Source organism: Centruroides vittatus, unplaced genomic scaffold, assembly GCF_030686945.1.
Source record: "Centruroides vittatus isolate TY-2023 unplaced genomic scaffold, ASM3068694v2 contig_474, whole genome shotgun sequence".
NCBI classification, from domain to species: Eukaryota; Metazoa; Arthropoda; class Arachnida; order Scorpiones; family Buthidae; genus Centruroides; species Centruroides vittatus.
The window spans coordinates 1,502,761-1,527,974 of record NW_027122266.1 but is presented as its reverse complement, the minus strand read 5'-3'; the positions used below and the strand labels follow the sequence as shown (position 1 = coordinate 1,527,974).

Here is a 25,214-nt window from a genome sequence, read left to right as displayed (position 1 = left end):
CGAATCATTCATCATTGTTAGTTAATTTGGATAATTAATAACAATGAGTTGTTTCATCAGTTGAAAGTTCAGTTCGGAGTCTAATTTAGATTCCTCAACACGCAGACAAACACCTTACCGCACGCTGTCCATTTTATAACGGTTAACACAGAAATGGGAAAATTCCCATAGAAATTCGGCCACGGAACTATTACATACCGGCATTAAGCTTTACAAACGAATTAACTCAGAAATATTTTGCGACCTTTTGCAAATTGTGAGAGTTTGTACAGTATTTATGTTGTCACATTTCTCTATTTTGTATTATTCACAATTTAATTTTGACGACCCTGACTGAGAATTGTAAACGTTTTGGCAAATGGCGTTATACTATGTATAAAATATTTAAAAAATATATATTTAGATATCTCGTTAAGTTTATACATATTTAATTTATTATAATATATTGTGTATTTAAATAAACGTTTACTCAGTTTTTTCTTATTTTATAAGTATTCTACCATTTAATAAAAATTGAAAAACACTGATTTTTAGGATTAAGCATAATGCATTTTTAAAAAGTAATTTTTTTTTGTTTTTTAATAGCGAATATATGATGCTTTTAAGCGCAATGTATTTTTTAAAGAGCTATAACAATAAAATAAACAGAAAGTTAAACCGAATATTTAATTCATTTATTCGAATATAAATGCATGGTTTCGCAATTAAATTCGTAAATAATATGAATTTAAATGAAAAATAAATAAATAAATAAGCTTTTAACATTGCTAAAAATAATCTCCGAAAAGTAGCACATTTTTGAAATCGCTTAATAGAATCATTTACTTCTAACATTGTGTTCTCATGTACTGCATGCATGCTCGAATCACTTTTAGAATGGATTCGATTTTAAATAACAAGAAATAGTTTAAAGAAGATAAATAGAAAATAAAGAGAATGATTTAGTTTTGTAACTTTATTCCATGTTTTACTAAAACTTTATAACTTACTCATCGCAGAATGAGGCCATACATTTTCTGCAGCAGAAGCAGTTTTTTCTTTCTGTTATTTATTTCACAAAACTGAGGTCTTAATTTGTGAATTCTTGTAACCAAATAATCTAAAACTTAAACACAGTATTTTTAAAATTCTCTCTTTTGACCTAGCGGAACAGATTTATTTCTTATAAATAATTTTTTTTTTTTTTTTTTTACTAGCAAAGCACATTCCATCACTACAAACAATAACAATGTGCACAATACAAAATTTCTAACGCAGCTATGCGAGAACTACAAACAATACCTGAATAAGCTCGTAGAAAGGAGCAATCGGAGTGTTCAACTATGACGTTACATTAAATTTTATTTCAGTATAATTTTACGTGAAAAAAATTTTAAATATGTTGTAGAATGGTGATTAAGTTAACCACTTTGTTTCAACCTTCATCACAATCAATCAATCAATCAATGCAGTTAATTTCAGAGTTAATCACAATTTGTGTAAACAAAATATAATAAAACACAATATCTGTTAATAAGTAAAAGAAAAATAATTTATAAGTTAATGTAAGATCGTTATTTAAAATTATATTTTAAAATTAAATGTAATTAGGCTTTAATTAAATACATTTTGCAATAAACTGTCACACTTGATATAATAGAATATTTTGCAAAAGATAAAATAATTTTTGAAAATTTAATAAAATAGAGGAACCAAGGATTTTTGTTAAATCCTTAATTATTAATTTCATGATCAGATTAAAACTGATAAAGAATGATTGATTTAGTTAACGCAAGGCATTGGCTTGTTAAGGCTATTTGAAAAGCCACAATTACGCTCATTGCAGACGGAAGTAATATACAATGAGGCTTGACAGCACGTTTCATTGCTGTCTTGTGTTTATAATGTTTTAATACAATATGCACACTATCATTAAAATATTTCCATTGTCATCTACTATATTAAAGAAAACTTTTCCCCCTTTCATTTTGGTTCTTCTCACCCAGAGGGTACTATCGTGGATTCGTACAGCTCCATGAAGGCAGGCGCAAACTGATCGAAGCAATTTAGTTCGATCATCGCCCGCTTGATGGCCATCGATTGCCAGTCATTGACTCAATATCACTCTACATCATACCCTTTGGCGGAAAGTAGGCGGTCTGTTTGACGCCTCTAGGATCCAAAAAGTTTGATTTTTCGGGCAGCGAACGACGACGCTCATACACATTAGAAAGTTTGCGAGAAAAGAGCATGCGCCGTAGGCCACAAAGAAGGCGATCTTTTATGCTTCACGTTTTGGCCATGTCTTGACTACGTTGGGATTACGAAACAGAACTGTCTGATAGATTTTCATAGAAGTAACAACATAAATTATTTTATTGAAATTTATAAATCTATCGGGTTCTCGATTTCGTTTTCGTTTATGTGGAAGCAATCGAAGCTAACATCAACTACGAAAACGTCGTCATTTTACAAAACAAACTACCGAGCAATAGTTAGTAGAGGAGTAGACGAAATACTCATTGGTTCTGTAGAACTACGTCACGAGTGATATCACAAGCCGCGAATTTACTCGATAGTCGAAGCAAACTAGTCACGTGACCATAAAATTTGTCTCTGACATCACGTCGAAAGCAATGTCATTGCCTAGTTTGCGCTGGCCTTAATGGGAGCCACCAAATAATGCGAGATGGAGCCCAACTTATCCGGGACTTACCATCTATCAAAAATTCCTGTGGTTGCTCGCCTGAATTCGATTCCGAGTCTCCCAGAGAAGTAGGTCAACGCCTCAATCACCTCTATCATTCGACTATTGATTTCAGGGCAGAGTCAAAAAGACTCAACTCTCATACTCGACTCAAGTTCCTAGAGAATCAGATTGCTGCTTTACCGCCTTAGCTCCGTGACATTTTAAACTGATAAGCTTGTTAAACTTTCGTAATGTCGTGATGCAGAAAGAGTTAAGTAAAAATCAGAAAGCCAAATACTGTATACTGGAACCTGCATTTTCTGAGGTCGCTTAGTGGGGGAAAAGCCAACTATGTGGCGTGTCAAAACTATTGTTTTTCATTCCCGATCTTTTGCTTGTCCCAGGATTCCGAGAAAAAGTCACCTGTTTCCCAGGATCCCGGGATATTTTTTATATTTTAAAAATAATTAATTATATCTTGAAATCGAATGATATAATTATTTTTCATTTTTAAAAGTAATTTAATACGTTCTGCAATTTCCAAAATAATAATAATAATAATATTGTGTAAAATATATATTAAAATTACTTTTGAATTACGTAGAAATTTTCACAAATAGAAAAAATTTATTAAAGCTTGTTGGAAACTGTTTACAAAAAATGCCTTTGAATCGAGTTGAAAATTTAAAAAAAAAATGAACTTAGATCAAACTTCTAACTTAGAAGGTAATTTTCGTTTTTTAAATAGAACATAATACAAAATATTATTGTAAATTTTTATAAGATTTTAAAAACCAAAGATGGTCAATACTACGATCACTCAATCTGGTTATTATTTTAATAATAAAAAGTCCCGCTAATGAAAGTACCCTTTCCAATTCAATGATGTGGGTGGAATTGTCTTTAATGCATTTAAGAGAAGACAAATGTTACGTGTTGTTTTACCCGTAGCGTCGAGGATTTCTAGTTCGTTTTCGAGATGCGTTGCAGTGCTTTTGCTCTCAACTATTCGTGATTTGTCTACTTCGGCTGCTTTAACAAAAACATCAAGCTTATAGCCGATAATTCGGCAGTTCGTTTGGCTTTAATAATCAGGTTTATGAGAGAAAAACTTCATACTTGCAGACTTCGTACTCGTTTCTATCCTTGCCCAATTTGCACAACCTGGCATAATGCAGCTATTGAAGCTACTGTGCATGGTTAAAATTAAGACAGCATCGGCACAATTATTCAAGATATTACAGGTTCTGACAAGTAAAGAATTTTCAGAGTCCTGCCACGAATACATGTTGATTATTGATAATGTGTGATATGTCATAACAAGCAAAAATTTAAAAAACGAATAAGCAGGCTTAAAATTAATAAATACAACTGTATTTATGAGTTAATTATATTTTCTATTTGCAAAATTCCTCAACCTTAACACAAAAAGAGAAAAAAGTGAACTTTAAAAAAAAATTTGCGGGATTTCCTGGAACGAGAATTTCTCGGGATATTTCCCGGGTTAAAAAAAAAGCCGGGACCCCGTTTGAAAAACCCTAGTCAAAACTAAGGGTCATCGCTAATTACAAATATTGGCAATACTGTATGGAATTGTTCATGCGCAACAACTTCAAGTGATTCGTTTGGTAGCTGTCATTCATTGTTATCAGTCTATTGTTGTTTTTTGTCCCATGATAGCAATTTATTATGGCTGAAAGAATAAACAATTCTGTCACTTACGAAGTCAGATCAATAATCAGATTACTCAACGCTAAAGGTCAGTGTTGCAGAAATTTATCGTTAAATGTATAAAGTTTATGGCCCTACAGTAATGAGTGAAGAAAAAGTTAGGCCAATAGTGTCTCCAGTTTAATTATCCTAAAGCAGACTAATTCCTGATGTCAACATCGCCTCCAGTTCTGAATGTGCCATTCGTACTGAGTTTCGAAAGCGTATCACACGTGATCGATTCGAACGCGATCGCTGTTATTGGCTCCAGAGAATCCACGAGGAGGTTATCCTTTTGATCCCAGAAAACAATAGCCATAATCTTCCGTGTTGACTTGAATTTCTCGGGCTTTGATGAAAATGGGTGACACCATTGCATAAATTCTTGTTTTGATTCAAAGCTCACGTAAGAAATACATGTTTCGTAACCAGTGACAATATGGAACAAAACGTTTCCTCTCGCTCATTATGGACAAAAACAAACACATGTAGTTTCCATTTTTTGTTTTGTTTTTGTGCACATCCAAATATTTTTAATAGCCTTCTCATACACAATTTTCGAAAGTTTTGTTAGTGAGAATCCAATAGACTATAGATGATGAAATTTCGAGAAATCCCTCTGCAAGATCGTTAACTGTAAAGCGACAATTTTATTAATTTTTGAATTCACACGTTTGAAAAATTTATCCTTCTAAACGTTGGCCTTCTATTTCTTTCTTTATCGTGCACATTTACGTAGCTTCCTCAAACTTCCAGGCGGCCGATTTCGGTGCACAGGGGATAACGCTAACAAAAAATGTCTGAAACAAAGCAACGACTAAGTCGAATAGAAATGTAGCTATTTCTTCATTAGTAAAAACTAATTAAGATACAGTTTTGTATTTTAACTAATGATCGGCTTTACTTTTGACATACGCATATTGGACTGCAATTTGAAAAAATTATACCTATAAATTCCCACTATCATCTGTTCCCTTAATCTCGAAAACGGATGATAGATAGAAATGAAAGACGAGACCAGATACGAAAACCTTAGGGGCAGGAGGCCTCGATTAACTATATACAAACTTCTGATGAAAACCGGAAGTCATGTTATTTCAGTTTAAAAATTTTTTCCTGCTGGCTGACTCTACTGCCAACAGGAAAAATATTATGCATAGGGGCAAGACACTACTAATTTGAGCCGGAGAGCATATATTTTAAGTCAAATAAATTAAAAATATGATTAAAAATTGCAACCCAGCATTGTGACGTCACAAAAATAATTGCTCGTTACTGTTTTATTATACAGCATTTTATTCAATATTCATTTCAAAAAGTTCCACAAAAATATATAACATAACATATATTGTTATATACATAATGATAATTAGACAAACTGACATACATTTTAAAATTCTTTGCCTTTCTCTTACTAAAATTGTAATGAGAAATATTCTTTCATTTTAAGATAAAGTCTAACTTAAGTTTTATATTTCATTAGAAATTCGTAATAGGGAGGCCGCTAAAATTTTTGAATCGCTTAATTTGTTGTGAGGATTGTCTGAATATTGTTTAAATTTTTGTTACCTATATATATATAACCCATTGAACGCGTGTCTGTCGGTCGTAATGCTGCTAGAATGCCCACTAGGGCGCGTCCCGGGCTACTAGTTTTGTGTAAATAGGTTTGGAGCAACATTTATCATTATTACTAATATAAAAGCCGTCATCTCTCTCTCTCTCTCTCTCTCTCTCTCTCTGTGTGTGTGTGTGTGCGCGCGCGCGCGCGCGCGCGCGTGAATTCCCTATAACTCCTGCGATTTTTGTTCAATACAGATGAAACTTTGGTTATAATCGTTTTATGTTCTGACGGAAAAAATAAGATACTTTTTTACGGAAATATTAGCTATAGAATAAACGTTTTATCGATTTTGGATCGGTGATCGCACTTACGTTGCAGTGACGTAAATAATTTCATTTAGTTCTTGTTTGACGAATTTCACGTACGTTATATTTTTAAATATTTTGGCAAATGGCGTATTTTAAACTTTAATTTTAATGAATTAACTTTAAAAAAAGATGGTTATAGAAGTGACACAATGCGACCAATTGTTTAAGGAACTTTCCATAGTGACCACGTGACATTCTACCATCCAATCGGAAGTAACGATCCAACGAGCCCGTTATTTAGAAAGTACATGTATTATCGTTCATCTAATTAACGTACTGTCAGTGGCGTAGCGAACATAACTGGCTCCCGGGGCACGCCCCCCTCCAAAAACACATAGGGTACGTTCGTTAAGTCGAACGAGTTAAACGCGTTAGTAACGAATCGTTCGAAAAGTAGTAGTCTCGCTCAGTGCGCATGCTCCGCGGTGATGACGTATCGAAGGAAACTCTAACGAAGCTCACGAAGGAAAGAGTTAGTTTACTTCGTTAAGAAAATGGCGCCCGACGATATCGATGTTTCTAGATCTACTCGAGTGTTTAAATTGTGAATTAAAAAATGAAATGATTGAAATAACTGTCCATCCGAAGCAACCTAAGAAAAATATTTTGGATAAGGCTGCACTAGCAACATTCATATCTTCGATTTTAGAAACAGCCATTTAGTTATAACGAATCGTTCGAAAAGTCTAACGAAACAAGAATAACGATGACGTCATTTTCGTTTAACTCGTTTGACTTAACGAACGTACCCATAGTTTGTCTTGGAGACCATTTGGGCGCCCCTCTGAGAGTGGCGCCCGGTGATTGATAGACCCCCCTTGCACCCCCCTCGCTAAGCCACTGCGTACTGTACAGTACATATAATTCATCTTTGTTTTATCAAAATGGAATTAAAAAGACTCGCTATTTTGTCGGGGAAAAATGCCTAGGGAAAAACCTAAGAGTAAAATTGACCAGGTAAATTCTAGATCTAAAAGAATAAGAACAACTGAGACCCCTGAAGGCCGTGAAGTCCGACTTGAGCAACATTGAGTAAGAATGGCTTTGTCAAGAGCTATCAGTAAAAACAGTATCACAACGTTAAGCTCGAGTATAAACTTCTTAATATGTAGAAATATCAGCAACTCTTCTCGAATTTCTTGAAATCTCTACTATTCTCAATTCTTCAATATCTACTTTCTAATAAAAAGAATTCGGTTATGCTTGACAGGAGAATTTCTAGTCATAACAGCCAATACCAAATCAACAATACCTGGATAGGAGAAAGCTGTAATAGGTGGATTATCATTTGAAATTCAATTGCAATAATGACGTCATCTACTTAAAAGTGACTTGTGTCTCGATAATTTAGTAAAATATTTTAATTGCAAGCTTTTTTAATTTCAGCTATTTCTAATTACAATATGATATTAAATGAGCAATATTAAAAAACCCAAAATATAATTTATAGATCATTCTAAATTATTGCAACTCAAAGGTTCAACTGGGCTTCCATTAGTAAAGTCATTCAAGTACTGTAACTAGTAGGCTGCAGCGTCTATATGTTTAGATAGAGTTGAGGTAAGCAAAATTGAGACAAGCTTCTTGCTGAAAACATTATTTGAAGGTATTCCGTTATCAATAATTAGTGAAATATTGAAAATTATTTTTTTCAAAATGTTACATAATTAAATAATAAGGACTATGAATATAATATGTACAATTTGAGCATACAGGTGTATATTATTTTAAATTATATATTTATAATCTATATTTATGAAAAAATAAGAATGATACCAAGAAACAATCTTGCAATAAAATTTTATAGTATATACCACGTCTATATTTCAAATTACTAACATGTTTATAAAATGTTACTAAGTTGCTTAGTTTATAACAAGACACTCATGTTTTCGAGAACCACAAAGCAATAATCAGACATGATTTATACGACTATACAAAAATAACAATTACGTTTTGACATTGATATATTACAATTTTTTATATATTATTTACTGTATCACATTTTACGATATGTTATTACGGTACATTATATTTTAAGTATTGTAACAATTTAACACGTCTGATTGTTATGATAAATTTTATAAGGATATTTTTTTCTAAACTATTTTTACTTTAAAATTTTCTTACATCGTCACGTAATTTCTGTAATTAATGGTGAACGACAGTGTAAGGAGAGTCGCATACACTCGCGAGCTGCAGTTTGGTCATGTTTGATTATATTCAAATAAATATATTATATATTTGTAATGTTGGTTTGTATACATAAAATACTGCATTGGACAGTAGATATAAGTATACAGGTGAAGCGAAAATGCTAAAATAAAAGAATCGAAAAATTTTTCTAAATTTAAAACATTAAGATTGGATCAATCTCATAAATGATTAACCTATTTTCAACAGCGGTTAGTATGCCGGCATAAATTTTGAGTAATTTTGGGAAATTTAATGCAATATCTCTAGATTTTGTAATTTATTACAAGAAAATATACAGTTGTTGAGTTCAAGCACTAATAATTTTTTACACGTTTTCTTCATTCCAAATACGATCACATATTAATAGTAATGTTTTCAATATATGCTGATAGGCGTATACTTATAAGTCTATTTAATTTTTCGAATCGCCCACACAGCCAAACTTATTTTCCATTTTTCACGTTCTTCCAATCAGCAATTAAAGATAACAAAATTCTGTATAACAAAAACATCTGTATATTTATTACGTTGACAAAATTATTTCTCTAAAATGTGATTTTCATAAAAAGTTTTATTATATATCTTAAAATGCTGATTTCAAAATTAAATTTTATCATTAAGCTGCAATTAGGTCAAAGTGAACGTATTTAAAAAATATTTATTATTTAGGTCAAGAATAATTTATTTCATAATATGCATCGTATATGCACTGCAATGAATGCATTGTAAATGATGAAATACCCAGCAGGAATCGATGGTTCTTCCTCGAGGCATCAATGTACGTGAGTTATATGATAGGCCTCGATTTTGTCTTTTATGTGTGATCTGACTTGCAATAAGGTCGACAAGTGGGATGAGAAATGAAATGGCATCTGATCAAACTATCCATGAAAAATCATAAGAATATAGATGCGAATCCGAACTTAAAATCTCTCACAGCAATAGGATACTTTAATAGGGTAGATGTACCAGTTCTGGCCAGAAAACAAATTTAACTTAAAAATATAATAACCACATATTCAAATCTGTCCAATGAAACAAACTTTTATTGTTAACTGTTCACATAGTTAACAATAAAAGTTTGTTTCATTTGTGATTATATTTTTAAGTTAAATTTGTTTTCTGGCCAAAACTGGTACATCTACCCTACTCTCGAATCTTTTAGAAATTATCAGCAACCACTATAATTGTTTTTCTGGTCAGAATACAAAATATGATCAGAATTAACGGGCGACTTTGTAATGTAAAGATAATTTCTCGATTAAGGGTTGTCCATAAATTACGTCCGCATTTTCATAAATTTTTACTCCTCTTCCCCTTCTTGTCCCAGTTTGTCCAAGTTTCCATAACCCCTTTTCGGACATTCAACAAAACTCGATCCCCCCTTAAAACCTTTTTTATGAATGACAGATATCATAACGAAATATACAAGAAATTGTGAATATAATAAAATTCATAAACTGTTTAGAATTTAATGAAATAAATAGACATCCACTGAAGCTCAACCTATCCCCTTCCCTTTGTCCGACTCGTCTGCCCTCTCCCTGCCTTCCAGCGTGGACGTCATTTATGGACAGCCCTTTATGGAAAATTCAGCTTAGTTCACGAATCGGACAGAAAAAGGAATATCAGGTAACATACTGTACGGAACAATTTCAAAAGTCACTCTTGAGTATGAAATATGACATTTTTCAACATAAACTTTTAAGTCATATTTTGCCTTCAAGTGATTGTTAATCTAAAAGAAGACTTTGTAAGTATATATTCAGGGATGCACAGACTTGTTAAGACCAAGGGCCACATAGATACACTGTGACTTATGGGAGGGCCACAAAAAAAAAAAAACAGGGTTGTCCATGGCTGATCACAAAGAACTAATATTTGTTCACAGAACTACAATTGTAACAGACAATGATCTTTTGACAGACTCAGGGAGAGGGCAGACGAGTCGGACAAAGGGAATGGGATAAGTTGAGCTTCAGTGGATGTTTATTTATTTCATTAAATTCTAAACAGTTTATGAATTTTATTATATTCACAATTTCTTGTATATTTCGTCTACTTATGATATCTACCATTCATAAAAAAGGTTTTAAGGGGGGATCGAGTTTTGTTGAATGTCCGAAAAGGGGGTTATGGAAACTTGGAAAAACTGGGACAAGAGGGGGAAGAGGAGTAAAAATTTATGAAAATGCGGACGTAATTTATGGACAACCCTTAATCGAGAAATTAACTTTACAAAGTCGCCCGTTAATAGAATTTTAGTACGATAGAGAAAAAGTGATGAAGAATAGCATAAATGCTATTCATCATCATTTATGTAATCAATAATTTAATAAATTAAATTACTGTATACTATATTTTTTATTAATATTATGATACATGCATTTTATTGTAGATTACTTTATTTAATTTCTAACGTTTTACTTTGAATATTTTACTGTCACAAACAATTTCTATAAATTGGATATAAACTTTCTGTATGTAATCTACAGTAATAACATTGAAAATTAAATAAAGCAAAATAACTTAATTTAAAAAATTATTATAATTATATAGATCGCAATATTATCACGCTGCACTTCTTAACTTTCAGCTTGCTAATGGTCAAATGGATAAAACCACTGAACACTGGTCTGACCAACGGACTGGCCACGTGGATTTTCCTTCACATATCTAACACCTAAATAAGTCCAGATTTCCAAAGAGAGTCCTCTGGAAAAGCACCCTTCCTTGGAAGGTCGCCATGTGTTTGCCGTATTCCATCAAACAAAAGCAAATCAAATCTATTCAATTTTCACAGTAAATTGACAAAAAAATCAAACATATTAGTGACTATTATAAAAAGTAGTTTTACTTTTATTGCACTTTAGCTTGGGACCATAATTCTTTAAAAATCATTACAAAAATATTTACTGCAAAAATTGTTTATAACGATGTTAAAAACATATTTAACACATTTTAAAGAATTTCAAGTTTCGCTGATACAATAATTTTAATTTGAAAACCGAACTATTTAGTAAATGACCAAAGTAAACGTAATACATAAACACGGTACACATGAAATCGTGACAATATTACAAATACCTATGAGGTCTCCAATATTCATACTGAAGACGAATTTTTCCCATAGTTAAACAACAAATAGAAATGGATACATCTGATTTCTACCGTCAATTAATAAATTTAACTCTAATTTTTGGTTGACTATACGATAAGGGGTACAAAACTGGAATCAAATCCGAATCTCTGAGTTGATTTATCATGCGAAGAACCAGTACACCATGGATTTTAAAAAGAAAGTACCATTTTTGCTTATTAAAGACCCATTATATTCTTATAATAGTTAGACTGCAATGAAATCAAGTATCATGAATAAGGGAGAAGATATTCCTGATCGAATCATAGAATCTGAACGTGAATCTCTTACAACAGCAGGCCATGTAGGCGATCTCTAGAGATTTTCCGTGAGAAGACTGAATTGGGTCTTGGTTCCTCATCCTTCATTCATGCTGCTGACCTCGTTGCTGACCAAAACAGCTTGTAATTGGAAAAAATTGAGGCCACTATAATATAGGTTTTTTGTTTTTGTTTTTTTGTATAACGTAATGGACTAAATTATAAATAAAATGGATTATAATTCTTACATGAAACAATCCAACAAATAAAAATTGAAATATTTCAATATTTTTAAAGAATTTTAAAAACAAAATCTAAATATACTCGTTGTAATATATTTCATATTTAATAAGGACTTTTGCAAATATTTGGTTAATAACCAAGTATTTGTAAAAATTGTCACTATAAAATTTTAATTATAGAAATTCCTTCAAAAGTAGTAAAATTCCATTGACAGCTTTACAACTTCATTAATTTATTCCTATTGTTCGATAGAAAAATATAAGTTAAACTGATAATCCTTTCAAAGTAAGATTTTTAAAATCTAAGATTTATTATATTCAATGTATAATTGAATTACAAAGTATGGTTGAAAATATAGACGAATTACTCTATGAAAAATTATCAATGTCAAAATTCAGTCGTTTCAGAGAAAATCGACAATTTTTATTTTCATACTATGACACACACACACACACACACACACACACACACACACACACACACACACACACACACACACACACACCTTATATCTCTGAGAACCAACATTTATTGCTTTAACAAACGTTTTCAACCTGATCAACAGGTCATCGTCAGATATTTTCAATTCTCTGAAACGTTTTTATGATGGTTCTATATTCTGTTTTCATATAATTATAAAACTCAAAATATACCACAAAAAAAAAAACCCCAAGTCCTGCCAGTAACATAACGTTTTAACGAAACACGAAAATTATAAAACTGTTTCATAAAATTAAAAATCGATGGATTTTAAAAAGGGAGTACACCATGGATTTTAAAAAGAAAGTACCATTTTTGCTTATTAAAGACCCATTATATTTTTATAATAGTTAGACTGCAATGAAATCAAGTATCATGAATAAGGGAGAAGATATCATTCTTAAATTCCATTCCAAAAAACACCATTATTTTTACGAAATAACAGATCGTTATTTCTAGTTTTCGTAATAGTTTGTTGAACTTGTCAGAGAATCTCTCATATTTCAGAAATAAGTTTTGTTTATTACAGTACATTGATTAAATAGATAAATATTTCAGATGATAAGATGTTCGGTCTATAATAAACCAAACGCAAATGAAAAATCTGCTAAATAGTTTGAAATATCATTTTAAAAATTTGCTTTTTCAACTCGTTTATTAGATCGAAGAATAAAATGTTCAAACCTTCAGAAATTTCGGTTGTGTTTTAATTAAAAGAAAAATAACTTATTTAATTATTTTATGTTAAATATTTATTTCGTTAGACAATTCTAATATAATTACAATATAAAACTCCGAAGTTAATCAATTACCATCAAAGTTTGAATACTAAATACCGGTAAATAGTTAATTATCATCCTCTTCTAAATAGTTTATTAATTTACAAATAATTTTAATAACTTATTTCTTACATGAATCACCTAATAAATCGAAGTAATTATCAAAATAGGCACGTAAAATCTATTTTCCATTCAAATTTCCATACTTTAATTGTTCGCTATTTTTAATGAAAAAAAATTAATATTTTATATAAAACGCAAGAATATTAGATGTATTTAGTGATTAGATTAAATTTGAATTTGATAGAAGAGATAGGAGAAAACATTTGCTTCCGCATCAGCTTGTTTTTGATTATCTTAAATTCAAACATGACCGCTTTGCACGTAAGTGTTCACTCTGACTGCCGATGGCCAACCCTGTTTCCTGAATTTCCACAGCAACTTGTTCTTGAAACATCAGTGAGAACGACAGAACCTGTTTTTCGAACTTCCTTATTGTATTTCGAACTCCAACGGAAGAATAAGATCACTTATAGACTTTTCCTTCCGGGAAGTACACAACTTGTAAAATAAATATTATAATTCGTTCGGAAGAAAAAAAAACAAAAATATTTGATATGGAAAAGAATTAGTTTCTTCTATAATCAAATTTCATCTGATACAAAAAAGTGAAAATATTCGCAATTAGCGCAACTATTTCAATGTAGCATGTAACAATTTCAGTCTTAAGTGTAGGCATACCTACCTACCTTACCAACATTTATCGGTAAAATATAATTTTATGATTTGTGTCATTAATGAGATAAGTATCTTATTTTATAAATTAAATTCAGCTTAAAAATGTTTACAAACATTCAATAAATACACTAAAATTATTTTAGATATGGTCTTATATATATATATACAATAATTTATCGAATGAATCACTCCATATATATATATACAATAATTTATCGAATGAATCACTCCATAAATTATTGATCTAATTCTCCATAAAATCTTGTATGATTGGAATATAAAATTTGAAATGATATCATTTAAAACAATATATCAGTTTTGAAAAGATTCAGTATATCTTTTCAAAACTGATATACTTTATAAAAAAGTGAAAATTAAACAAAAGGAACCATGTCTTCTTTCAAATGATAACTTTTTCCTAATCAAAGCATCAATAAAAATCCTTTTATAATCTTTAATATAATTCATTTCCTATATTTTCAATAAAGTAAATGAAAAAACTATTTCTCACTATTCCTATAAACAAATAAACATTGGCAGGAGAATTTGTGTTTGCAGAATAAAGGAAAAACGAAACAATCGCGCATAGAGGTCAAATATGTGATGGGGATAGAAAGGCTATCCCCTAACCTACTCCGCCTTGTTTTTCTTATAACCTTGAACTCCTGCATACTGAAGGGACATATTCAATTCAAGGCCATCTTTATTATCCTTCACCTCATATTTTCTGAGAAATGGAATCGTCTTTATTTTCTTTCAACACTATTATTGCATTTAATCGCAAAATAATAAGAGAATTTAAAATTTTTCAATTTTAATTGTCATGCAATTGGTATAATCTAATGGCGATTCGTAATTGAAAAAAAGGAAGAATTTTACATTTGGAAAAAAATCAAAACTTCTCCCTCACATTTAACAAAAATCCATATTTCCGTTAAAGTAAATTTCTCTTTTCAAATTTCTAGAGCGTGTCTTTAACCTTGATAAACTAATTTTCTGCGACCCGTCATAAAAACTGGAAGGCAAGGTCTTACCTAACCAAGGCCCGGCTGGAAAATAAATGACTTTGGCAAATTCTAGGACATATCTTTCACTCACAATACTCTATACTCTGTTCCAGAAATTAACGTTTTATTTTTTTGTGTTCAAATTTCTAAAGCAGTAACAAAAAAAGATTCTTGAGAAATTGACTTAAAACCTCATATTATATTAAATAAGTCCATTTAAAATAATTTGTGAAAATTGAATTAAATAAAAGACTTAATTTAACGTAATTTTAAACATTGATAACATTTAATTATTATAAAATTTTAATCTGAGATAAAAATTTTGTTCAGTTCACAATATTTTACCAAGGAAAAGGTCGTTGATCTTGACAGATTGAATCTAAATATAGATTGGCAAATGTCCATCTGAGAAAATACACTTCTCATAGCAAGTCCTTTGGATAAAACACATTAAACTAAAATATTTCTGTATTGAAAAATTATTTACTTTGTTTTTAATTTATTACCTTACTAATAGCTTGGAATTTTTTTAAAATATGCTATTTATAATGGTAATATTTTAAGTTATCAATTTATAAAACATAGATCTATTTTTAATTCATGTTGTATTTTTTAAATAATGAAGTATTTTAAACTTTCCTTTTTTTTTAATGGACTTAATTACTTAGTACTTAATTAGAATATAAATCAAAATAAAAATATTAAATAAATTATATATACGTTATTTCTTAAGTCATTTGGATTTTGAAAAAAAATGTTTGTAATTACATTAATTTAATTATATAATTTATTTGTCTATTATTACTATTAAAATATTAAGTTTAAAAAATTTGAAGCATTTCATGATGAATCTTAAAACTATCATCAAAACCTGTTCAATATTTTACATAATTTTATTGGAAATAATGAGTATAAAGATTCAAATTAATCTTATTTAAAGTTGATAATTTTAAAGTTGATCTTTACGTTTATATCAGTTACTTTTTCATATAATTATTATTACCTAAAATAATTAATTTTGGATACTTTTCAAATGGAAGTTATTACAAATCATTTTGTAATTGTTCTTAATTATTATGTAATATTTGAAATTGTCTATATTTTTGTCTTTAAGAAGTTTGTTTTTAATCTAAAAACTAATAATTTTAATATATACAATTAATAAAGATATTTTAGTCAATTTTTCAAATCTATTAGTTTTTTCCAGTATTTTTGATGAAAATTTTTCTATGATATGCTTCTTGTTTAGTCTTCTTAATAACTTGTGAGCGCTAAGACTGGCTTTACTTTACCACTAGACTTATTACACCACCACAGGACATCAAATTAGACTTAGAAAAACACTATTTTATTTTCAGAATGCATTTCGAATGTGGAGTCACTCATCAGTTTTTTGCTATAAAATTAATTAATGGGAGGTTAACAATTTTAAAAAGGACCATAACTGACAGAAATGGAATAAAGGCTGTGACTTACATTTAACATGTAGATTCGATGTTTTGAACCTTAAACATTAAAAGATTAAACACAAGATAGAACAAAAAGTTTTTACATAAAAGGTGGTGCTGATACAATTACACAATAATAAACTGAGGTACTGGTAAAACAGTAAAGAAGTAAAAATGTACAGTATATTGTTAAGACAAAATAAAAAGCAGATTCACGGTAACCCGAATAAAGTAACATGATGATTCCAGGTACATTTCAGAATAGCGGTCACCCTCTCCCCTATGCATTTTCACACTTCTCCCCCCTGCACCCCCTCTGTCAAGTATGCCTACTATGATTCGTGTAATTTTTGGCCAGAATTATTGTTCATGATTTTATCGTTGTTTTTAATTATTTCCAAGTGTTCAAATAAAATTTACTTTATAGTTGGGAAAGTTATAATTAAAAAATGTTATAATTTGCTAATTACTTACAATGTAGATACGCAAAATCAATCAACATTTACAATATATTTTTTTCATATCCAACAATTTTAATTGTTCTAAAGAGACAGTATATCAAAAATTCCATAAGACAGACTAATTATTTTTGGAAAATATATTATAAAATAATTTTCAAAAAATTTTACTAAGAATAATAATAAACTCCTAAAAACACCGGATTGTAAACAAATCTTCAACATAAACCTAATAACCGGTGCAAGTCTAATTAATTTTCGATGGCAAATGTTTTCAGACTCCACTCTGGGTCCATTCTCAAGCTTAAATTCTGTTCCATTCAGTGTTCGACAAATCGAATACTCCCAATCGTGTGCCATTCGAAAATTCAAAATTGTTCCATTAGCTTCTGTAGAACCTTTACCCGAAAAAACGCTTCCCATGTTCACTTTATACATCTTAAAAAACTTTAAAAAACTTAAACAGCTCAAACCCTTCAATAAAAAGACCGTCAGCATCTTTCCTTTCCTTTACTCCATCTACTCTTTTTGCAGTAGGGCCTGCCAAGCTAGCAATAACTTCACCTTGTCCTTTGCATTTATCGGCTGGGATGATTGGAAGGCCTTATAAATTTCCATTTGCTCTAACCATCGAATTTGATCAGCATGCCAGTAGTTTCGCAGCCTTGAAGTCCGGGATGAGAATGGACCCAGAGTGGAGTCCGAAAACGTTTGCCGTAGAAAATTAATTAGACTTGCACCGGTTATTAGGTTTATGTTGAAGATTTGTTTAATTTCACTAAGTTTAGACAAGAAATTATGTATCAAGTTTACAAAGTATTTATTTAGAACAGTGATTCTCGACCACTGTGCTGCAAGATTTTTGAAATGTGCTTCCACTGCGAATATCCATACATGAGCAACGTCAGACAAATAGTTCAATTGGTTCTACCTTCCTAGGGCGTGTATGGAAATTGTAGCCAGTGATACCAGTAATTGCTGATAGTTACCAAGGCGTTTAGAAAAGGTGAAGTTTGTAATGCAATTTCATTTTATATTTCATTGAAAATTATCATCATATGCTATTTTTACAAAATATGTTATAGGTACAGTACAGTACAGTACATCCCTCAATTAACCAAGTAAAATTCTTATAAATTTATCTTAGTGTTAGTGTGTTGCCAAATTTTTAAATTATTAAAGTTTACCAAGACGAAAAAAAGGTTGAGAATCACTGATTTAGAAACTAAGTAACATGAGTATTAAAATCATAAATAAGAAGTAAAAGTAAAAAGTTATTATTAAAAACTTATACAGTTTTATATTATTATGAAATTAATTAACCATTATCTTAAAATATTTATTATGCTATTTAATATTTTTGTTACATAAATCAAATAATGAAATTGAAGTAGTGTAGTTTCAATTTTTACTCTAAGTATATTTTACAATGTTACTACTATTAATAAGAAATACATTATTATAAAATTCTGTTTTACTGTACGTAGCTAATACTTAAATATTTTTTTAATTGATAAATTTAAATAGCAGAAAGAAATTCCTTTGATTTTGTTTGTATAAAACAATAGCTTAAAATTATGCAAATTTATTTTATTTTATGAACATTATGTATCTGTTCAGAATTTACCGTTACTTTTAATATCAAAATTTCCAATAATTATAAATATGATCACTTTCTAAAGCATATTTAATAATCATACTATTGTATTAGACTTATCCAAATAATACAAGAAATTTATTTACAGTAACTATCAGAATATTTAATACTTTTAAATGTTTGGTACAATAAAATTAGAATAATTATTCTAATTTCAAGCATTTATATCAATTAACTTACATTTTTTATCATGCGAGTTTTATAGACTGATAATGGAGCGATTTATCTCTTATAACTTAAAAATAACAAATGAAACAATTCTTTATAACTTTATTTACGATGTGGAAATAAAAATTAACTAGAAGTCATTTATCATACCTGTTTAATAAAAATCTAAAAATGTTTATATTTATAAAATAATAATAATAATTAATTACTTTAACACAGTCAAAACTTGTATTATATTTAGCATTTAATATAAAATATCACATACAATAAACATTAAATTTTCTGACCATTGTAAATTATGTGCATTAAAAGAAACTCATTGAAATCAATTTAAACTAAATTCTTATAGAGAAAAGAATTCTGTATAGAATTTTGTAATGAGAACAGAAATGATATTTGTGTTTAATAGTGAATATTATAAAATAAAATGTAAATAAACTGAAATAAATGCATTGTTCATTTACCTAGTGGTAATAGTTTAATAAACAGAGCTTTTAAATTTATTAATGTTAATTTTAAAGATCTATATATTAAAAAAATTTTATATAGTACATAAATTGTATATGCTTACTTTATGTATATTTTCTTCGTTAGTAACAGTTTCCGAATAGTAGAGAGAGGATTGTGGCATTGGTTGTGATAAGGAATCTAAAAAACAAATAAATAAAACTAGCATTTAATTATATAGTTACAATATATAGTTATAATTACAATTTCATTACAGTTTATCATTTATAAATATTAACATTTTTCCTTTAATATTATTTTAAAAACATTTTAGAAAATACAAAATTAAAATTAAATAGTATTTCTTTGCTATTTTCAACTGTTTTCTGCTTTAAGATACCACTGTCCAAGAAACCAATTTTTTATATAAAAATATATATTTAAAATTTTTTAAATCTCGGATTCATTTCTATTCCTATAAATACAGAATTAAAGCAGCATTAATTAAAATAAACTAAATCATACATTTCATAGAATAATTATTATTTGAGGGGGAAAAATTGTGTTTGAATTATTTAAAAGGTAAATGCAATTTCTAAAAAATAAAATAACTCAGGATTTCAAACATTTTAATTTTAATAATTTCGAAATATTCGAAAATATCTGTAGCCCTTATTTAAAATATTAATTTCGGGTACACACACACATCAAATGCGATAAAGATTGTATTAAAAATGGAGAAAGTGACCTTTGGGATTTTAATATCAATGACACATTTACAGAAATATCTAATATATTCGATTAAATTATTGATATATTCTAGCAAAGTTTTTTTTTTATTTCGTAATTTTATTCCAAAATAAATGGCGTATCACGCTATCACGTGAGACGAAATTTAAATCTAGCAGTTAATTTCCGGATTAATTTTATTTACGAAAATATTTTGTTATAAATAAAACACATTAGTTTTGTAATATAATATTTTAATTTTTTTTCTTTCTAACATAAAATTCAACAGAACACGGCATGAAAATCGTTCTCCACAGGATAGTTAGGGTGCGACTATGCAGACGCGAATTTAGTAGCGAGCGATATAGTTCTCGCAATGCACAAGCGAGAAGCGAGAAATATCGCTGGCGAGAGCGAATTTCTGGTTCTCGCACATATCTGACAGGGTTTGATATTTATCGCGTCTCGCCTCTTCTCGCCACATATTCTCGCTCGCTCGCGTCTGCATAGTCGCCGTATTTACGTCTCATATTTAAAAAAAAAATTAATACTGAAACTAAACGACTTGGGCATTGTTACGTTAAACACCATAATTTACGTTTATTATTAATATAAAAATTTAAAACTTTGTGTATTCGGGTGTCAAATATAATAGCGTTGCCAACACCGAAGCAGACAGTCCCTGTGACTATTTAATCTTTTCACTTAAACCCAAAGTTACCATGGCAACGCCGCCATATTAACATCCCGATATCGGTCATAGAACTGCCACTACGCATGCTCGTTTCTATCTTAGCGAGATCGATTGAGGGAGACTGGAAAGAAAACTAAACAATGAAATATCTAGAAATATATATATATTATAACCATAAACGAATATAAATTTAAAAAATATATGTAATCAAACCAACCGAAAATAAAATAAATCATCACCAGTTAATCATTAGGAACCAAAACCATTCGTTTAAAATTAAATATACTAATTTTGATGTCAATAGCTAAAAGAAAATTAAATAATCACTTACGCAATATGCGTTCTGGATAAATTTCTATATGATTCTATATTTAAGTTAAAAAGGAAAATATGTGCTAGGAGAACTTACCGGTGAAGTTCTCTCCCTGTGGATAATAGATACTGTAGGCCTCTCATGAAAGACTAAAATCATTGAACTGTTGGAAGTAACGAGAACAACGTTGGGGAGTAATAAATACAGTTGCAAAATAATTTATGATCATGGAAAACAAAATTTAACAATTCATTACAGTTTACAATTTCTATGTTTCTATTAAAGAATTTTGTTAAATATACACAATAATTTATAAATTTTCTTGTTAACCTTAAATTTTTTCATAGTAAATAATGAGTTTTTCTAATATTTGCTATTCTCTCGCTCTGTTTTTTGGATTATAAAAGTAAAGATCTAAATATACAACTTTGATAGAATTATAAAAATAATAATAGATTTTGTACAAATGATATATACTAAAATTTAAATACACTTTTGTATGATGCTGAAAAAAATTATTATTTAAAATGGAGTTATTTAAATATAAAGGTATTTTTATTGCACAACTTTAATTATTTTTGTAAAAACTTTTTTAAAACATTTTTATAAAGTTATCGAATTTCAGGAGGAAATTAAAAAAAAATATTTTTGAAAGCAAGTAACTAAGGTATGTAATATTTTCAAAGCAAACTGATACGTATAATTCCTTTACTTATTATATTTATAGAAATATTAAGAATTAAACGTTATAAAATGTTTTTTCTTTTATTCTCATTAAGAAAAAAAATATAATTTTTTTTCCTTAATGAGATGCATACGATGAAAATTTTATATTTCGTGCCAACAAGATTAAATTCGATGGAACACATGGGAAGCAAAGCCTTTCTCTCTTCGATTATATAACGCCCTCTGGGGACAAACTAGTACAAGTTGAGAACAGGAAGTTTATAATGTACAGGTCACTTACCCGAGACCTTACGGGTATGGCCGTTATATCCTACTGTATCAGTTATCGATCATATATTTATACATAAAAAAACATATTAATATGCCAAACGAATCTCTACCCTACAGCCATTTCCCTTCACCCTTCTTTTTCATGTTCACTAAAGATTGCATTGGAGTTGAAGGATAAGAAATTTCAAGCTCAATTTATATGAAAATCCTAATTTATTATAACATAACAAATAATGTGTATTTATATTTAAGAATATCCATAAATCAATGATATCAGGTGGAAGATAATGAGCATTTGGTTCATGCGATCGATTTTTCCCTCGCAAATGTTTTCTACATTTTCAAGGGTAAATACCTACAGGGATGAGATGACGAATTTCTCTATGTTATAGGTAGATAACTAAAACGCACACATACATATGTAGGCTGTATACGTTTTCCTGTAAACATTTATTTATAGTTTTAATCTTATTTGTACAGTTTTCTTTAGCGGTTGTATAACAGGACGTTTCAAATAATTAAAAAAAAAAAAAAAAAAAAACATTAAACTGTATCCTAAATACAAAATATCATTGTGAAATGGGCAGAATCTTAATATTATAATTCCTCAATTATTTAAGAAGCTTAAATCTATACATATTAACATTTAAGTGATTAAAATTTAATATGTTATTGATTATATATCGATATATTATTTATTTAATACGTTATATTGATATAAACGACGTCCTATTTTAACGGAGTTTTATCAGTGTTATTCTTCGTATAATTTAATTAATTTCGGGTAATGTGGTATTATCAGCGTCATGATGTAGAAACGTAGGATGATATACAATACACACAAACGTAGAAATAGAGGAAAATGTGAAGAAAATAATTTGTCTACTTAATATATTATTTTATCTGATTAGAAATTATATATATATAACAGAATATATACAAACCAGAGCGAATTTGCCTATCTCTCAAATCGTATCCAGCTTGTGAGGATCTAGATGTCGGCGAATCCCTTCTAGACTCCACATTGACTAAACGCGATTGCACTTCCCCCTGACGGTGAAGCACAGAAATTGGTGAAGTTATTTGATTTATATCCTAAAATTTTACGATAATAACATCTAAGATGATAATATTAATAATTCTAATATTATTTATAATAATTTTACAATTAAACTAACTTGTATGTCTCCCGTTTTCGCTGTATGATAGTGAGTTGGTACCTCACGTTTGTTGGCTATGGGCATTGTACACAATAGATTCTGTAAAGAAAGTTGTTAAAGGTTGAATGAAAGTGAAGATGTACAAAAGGTCTGTATTCTAGAGGCCCCAAAAGGTGCATTTTATTTTTCTTGTTAATAAAATGTCTTTTCGCAAACTGATTTTATTAAATATATTTAAATCACGGAACTTATGCATTCATATATGTAAACGTTTTCAATTAATATTTCTAAAAACGTAAATTATTTATTTGAAATTTTAAAAGTCCAAATTTCTCTTTTCATTTTCGATATATTTTACAATTACAGTAGTTGACTCACTGGCAATAGTCTGAGTCAAGCAATGAAACACACGCGACTTTTATTATTACAGCTGAGATCTTTTCTCTATATGATATTTTTTTTTTTAAATCTTATATTTGACAAGAAATTATTTGTGACATTTCTTAAAACCGTATTTATTAATAAATAACTCAATCGCCCATTCAGAATATATCTCACATAAATAAAAAAAAATCATTAAAAATATTATGTAATAAATTTAAATACTAAACTTATTAAATATCGACAGTTAAGATATTAAAAAAGTTATTATAAAATATTATTTAAGCGTTTTATTAAAGGATTTTAAAACGAACGTACAATAAAATAAAATTTATTTGTCCCACCTGAGTTTAATTCAAAAAAGATAACACATCCAACTTCGACGCGAGAGAACACCTGCGAAATGCAAGTGTTCAAGGCCATCAATGGTAATACATGTGTTTTTCTTCACTTCGTGACGTCATTTTTCTGAAAAACCGATCTTTACCGATCATTTCCAAGTAAGGATAAAGTTGCTCTAAATTATGATTGATGATAGTCAAGTTACACAACATTCATTACATATTTCGTGATAATGTGTAATAATCCCTAATTAAAAAAATGATTAATAAACTTTTAAAAGTATTTTTTATGATTGTTTTTTTATATGTGTTACAATTTAAAATCTATTACATCACTATCACGTGAAAGTTTGTTGTTGTTGCATTGGTCTGTTATTGGAGTTTTTAAAGGGAATAACTACGTGAATATAATATCGGCATCTTATTGGTTTAAAATTTAGAACTGACGTTTTCAAACTGATTCCATTTGCTACGAAAATCATGGGATTATTCCATGCGAAGTTTTATTGGATACAAAAGTCACATGGCCGAAATGCTGGTTTGGTATTGGTTAATGATAAAGAAAACACATCAAGCTAAACCATGAAGAAGCACTGGGAAGGATGTCGGTGATCGCATACGAGGACTGTATGTTTACGGGTTTGAGATCGTATTGTACAGAAAATAGACTTTTTATGATAGATAAGTGTTTAATGAGTTAGTAAGAAGAGACAGAAGAGAATTGGGCGAAGTGGAGATAACAGGAAGTTTGATGTCAAAAAGGAAGGTGAGACGAAGTTCCTTTTAACGGTCGCCATTTTGGCTCGTTCGAATGTTTTCGTTTCGGAAGTTAAAAAATAGTTTATAGAAAATGAAAAATCGGGATTATTTAATCGGACTTCGATTAGTAATAATGTTAGGTATTAAATTAGTTAATTTTATATTTCAGGTGAATGGTTGCGTTGGATTTTCTATTGACGTAACGCAGCTGTCAGCCATTTTATAAATATATAAATATATACAAATAGAGAAAGCTGTATGTTTGATGGTAAAACTATTGATTTGCTTAAATTTGTTTTAAAATTATGATGATCAGTAATAGTTTCGAAGCCATTCAAGTGGTCGGACTGCCGCTTGTGCAGCGCAGAGGCCAATATATAAATTCATCTCTCTACGGTATTATTAGCCCTCCTAGAAGGCAAACTTTGAATGTTTCTGAATGGGGAATACAAGTTCCATTTACTTGTGGCACTGGTTGGAGGAAATGTTATACACCACCTGCTACCACTGTTCCTAATAAAGGCCAGCATTAATATACTGAAAAGAAATT

General features: G+C 29.5%; 1 protein-coding gene and 1 long non-coding RNA gene across 4 annotated transcripts in view; one reads left to right on the top strand and one right to left on the bottom strand.

Moving 5' to 3' along the window:
- Positions 1 to 24,034, bottom strand: part of LOC136977790 (RING finger protein 44-like) — a 91,490-nt gene extending 67,456 nt beyond the window's left edge. For 2 of the 3 annotated variants that reach the window (XM_067273355.1, XM_067273356.1), the window contains exons 1-4: positions 23,909 to 24,034; positions 23,202 to 23,282; positions 22,968 to 23,118; positions 19,455 to 19,531 (exon numbers count right to left, since the gene is read on the bottom strand). In XM_067273355.1, coding sequence (XP_067129456.1) covers positions 19,455 to 19,531; positions 22,968 to 23,118; positions 23,202 to 23,267 — 294 coding nt within the window. In that variant the 5' untranslated portion in view covers positions 23,268 to 23,282; positions 23,909 to 24,034. The remainder of the gene's footprint in view (positions 1 to 19,454; positions 19,532 to 22,967; positions 23,119 to 23,201; positions 23,283 to 23,908) is intronic. The other variant, XM_067273357.1, reaches the window with a different exon arrangement.
- A 313-nt stretch (positions 24,035 to 24,347) lies between these two features.
- LOC136977773 (uncharacterized) lies at positions 24,348 to 25,214 on the top strand. The gene is made up of 2 exons (XR_010881133.1): positions 24,348 to 24,671; positions 24,834 to 25,214. It is a non-coding gene; the product is annotated as an uncharacterized lncRNA (long non-coding RNA).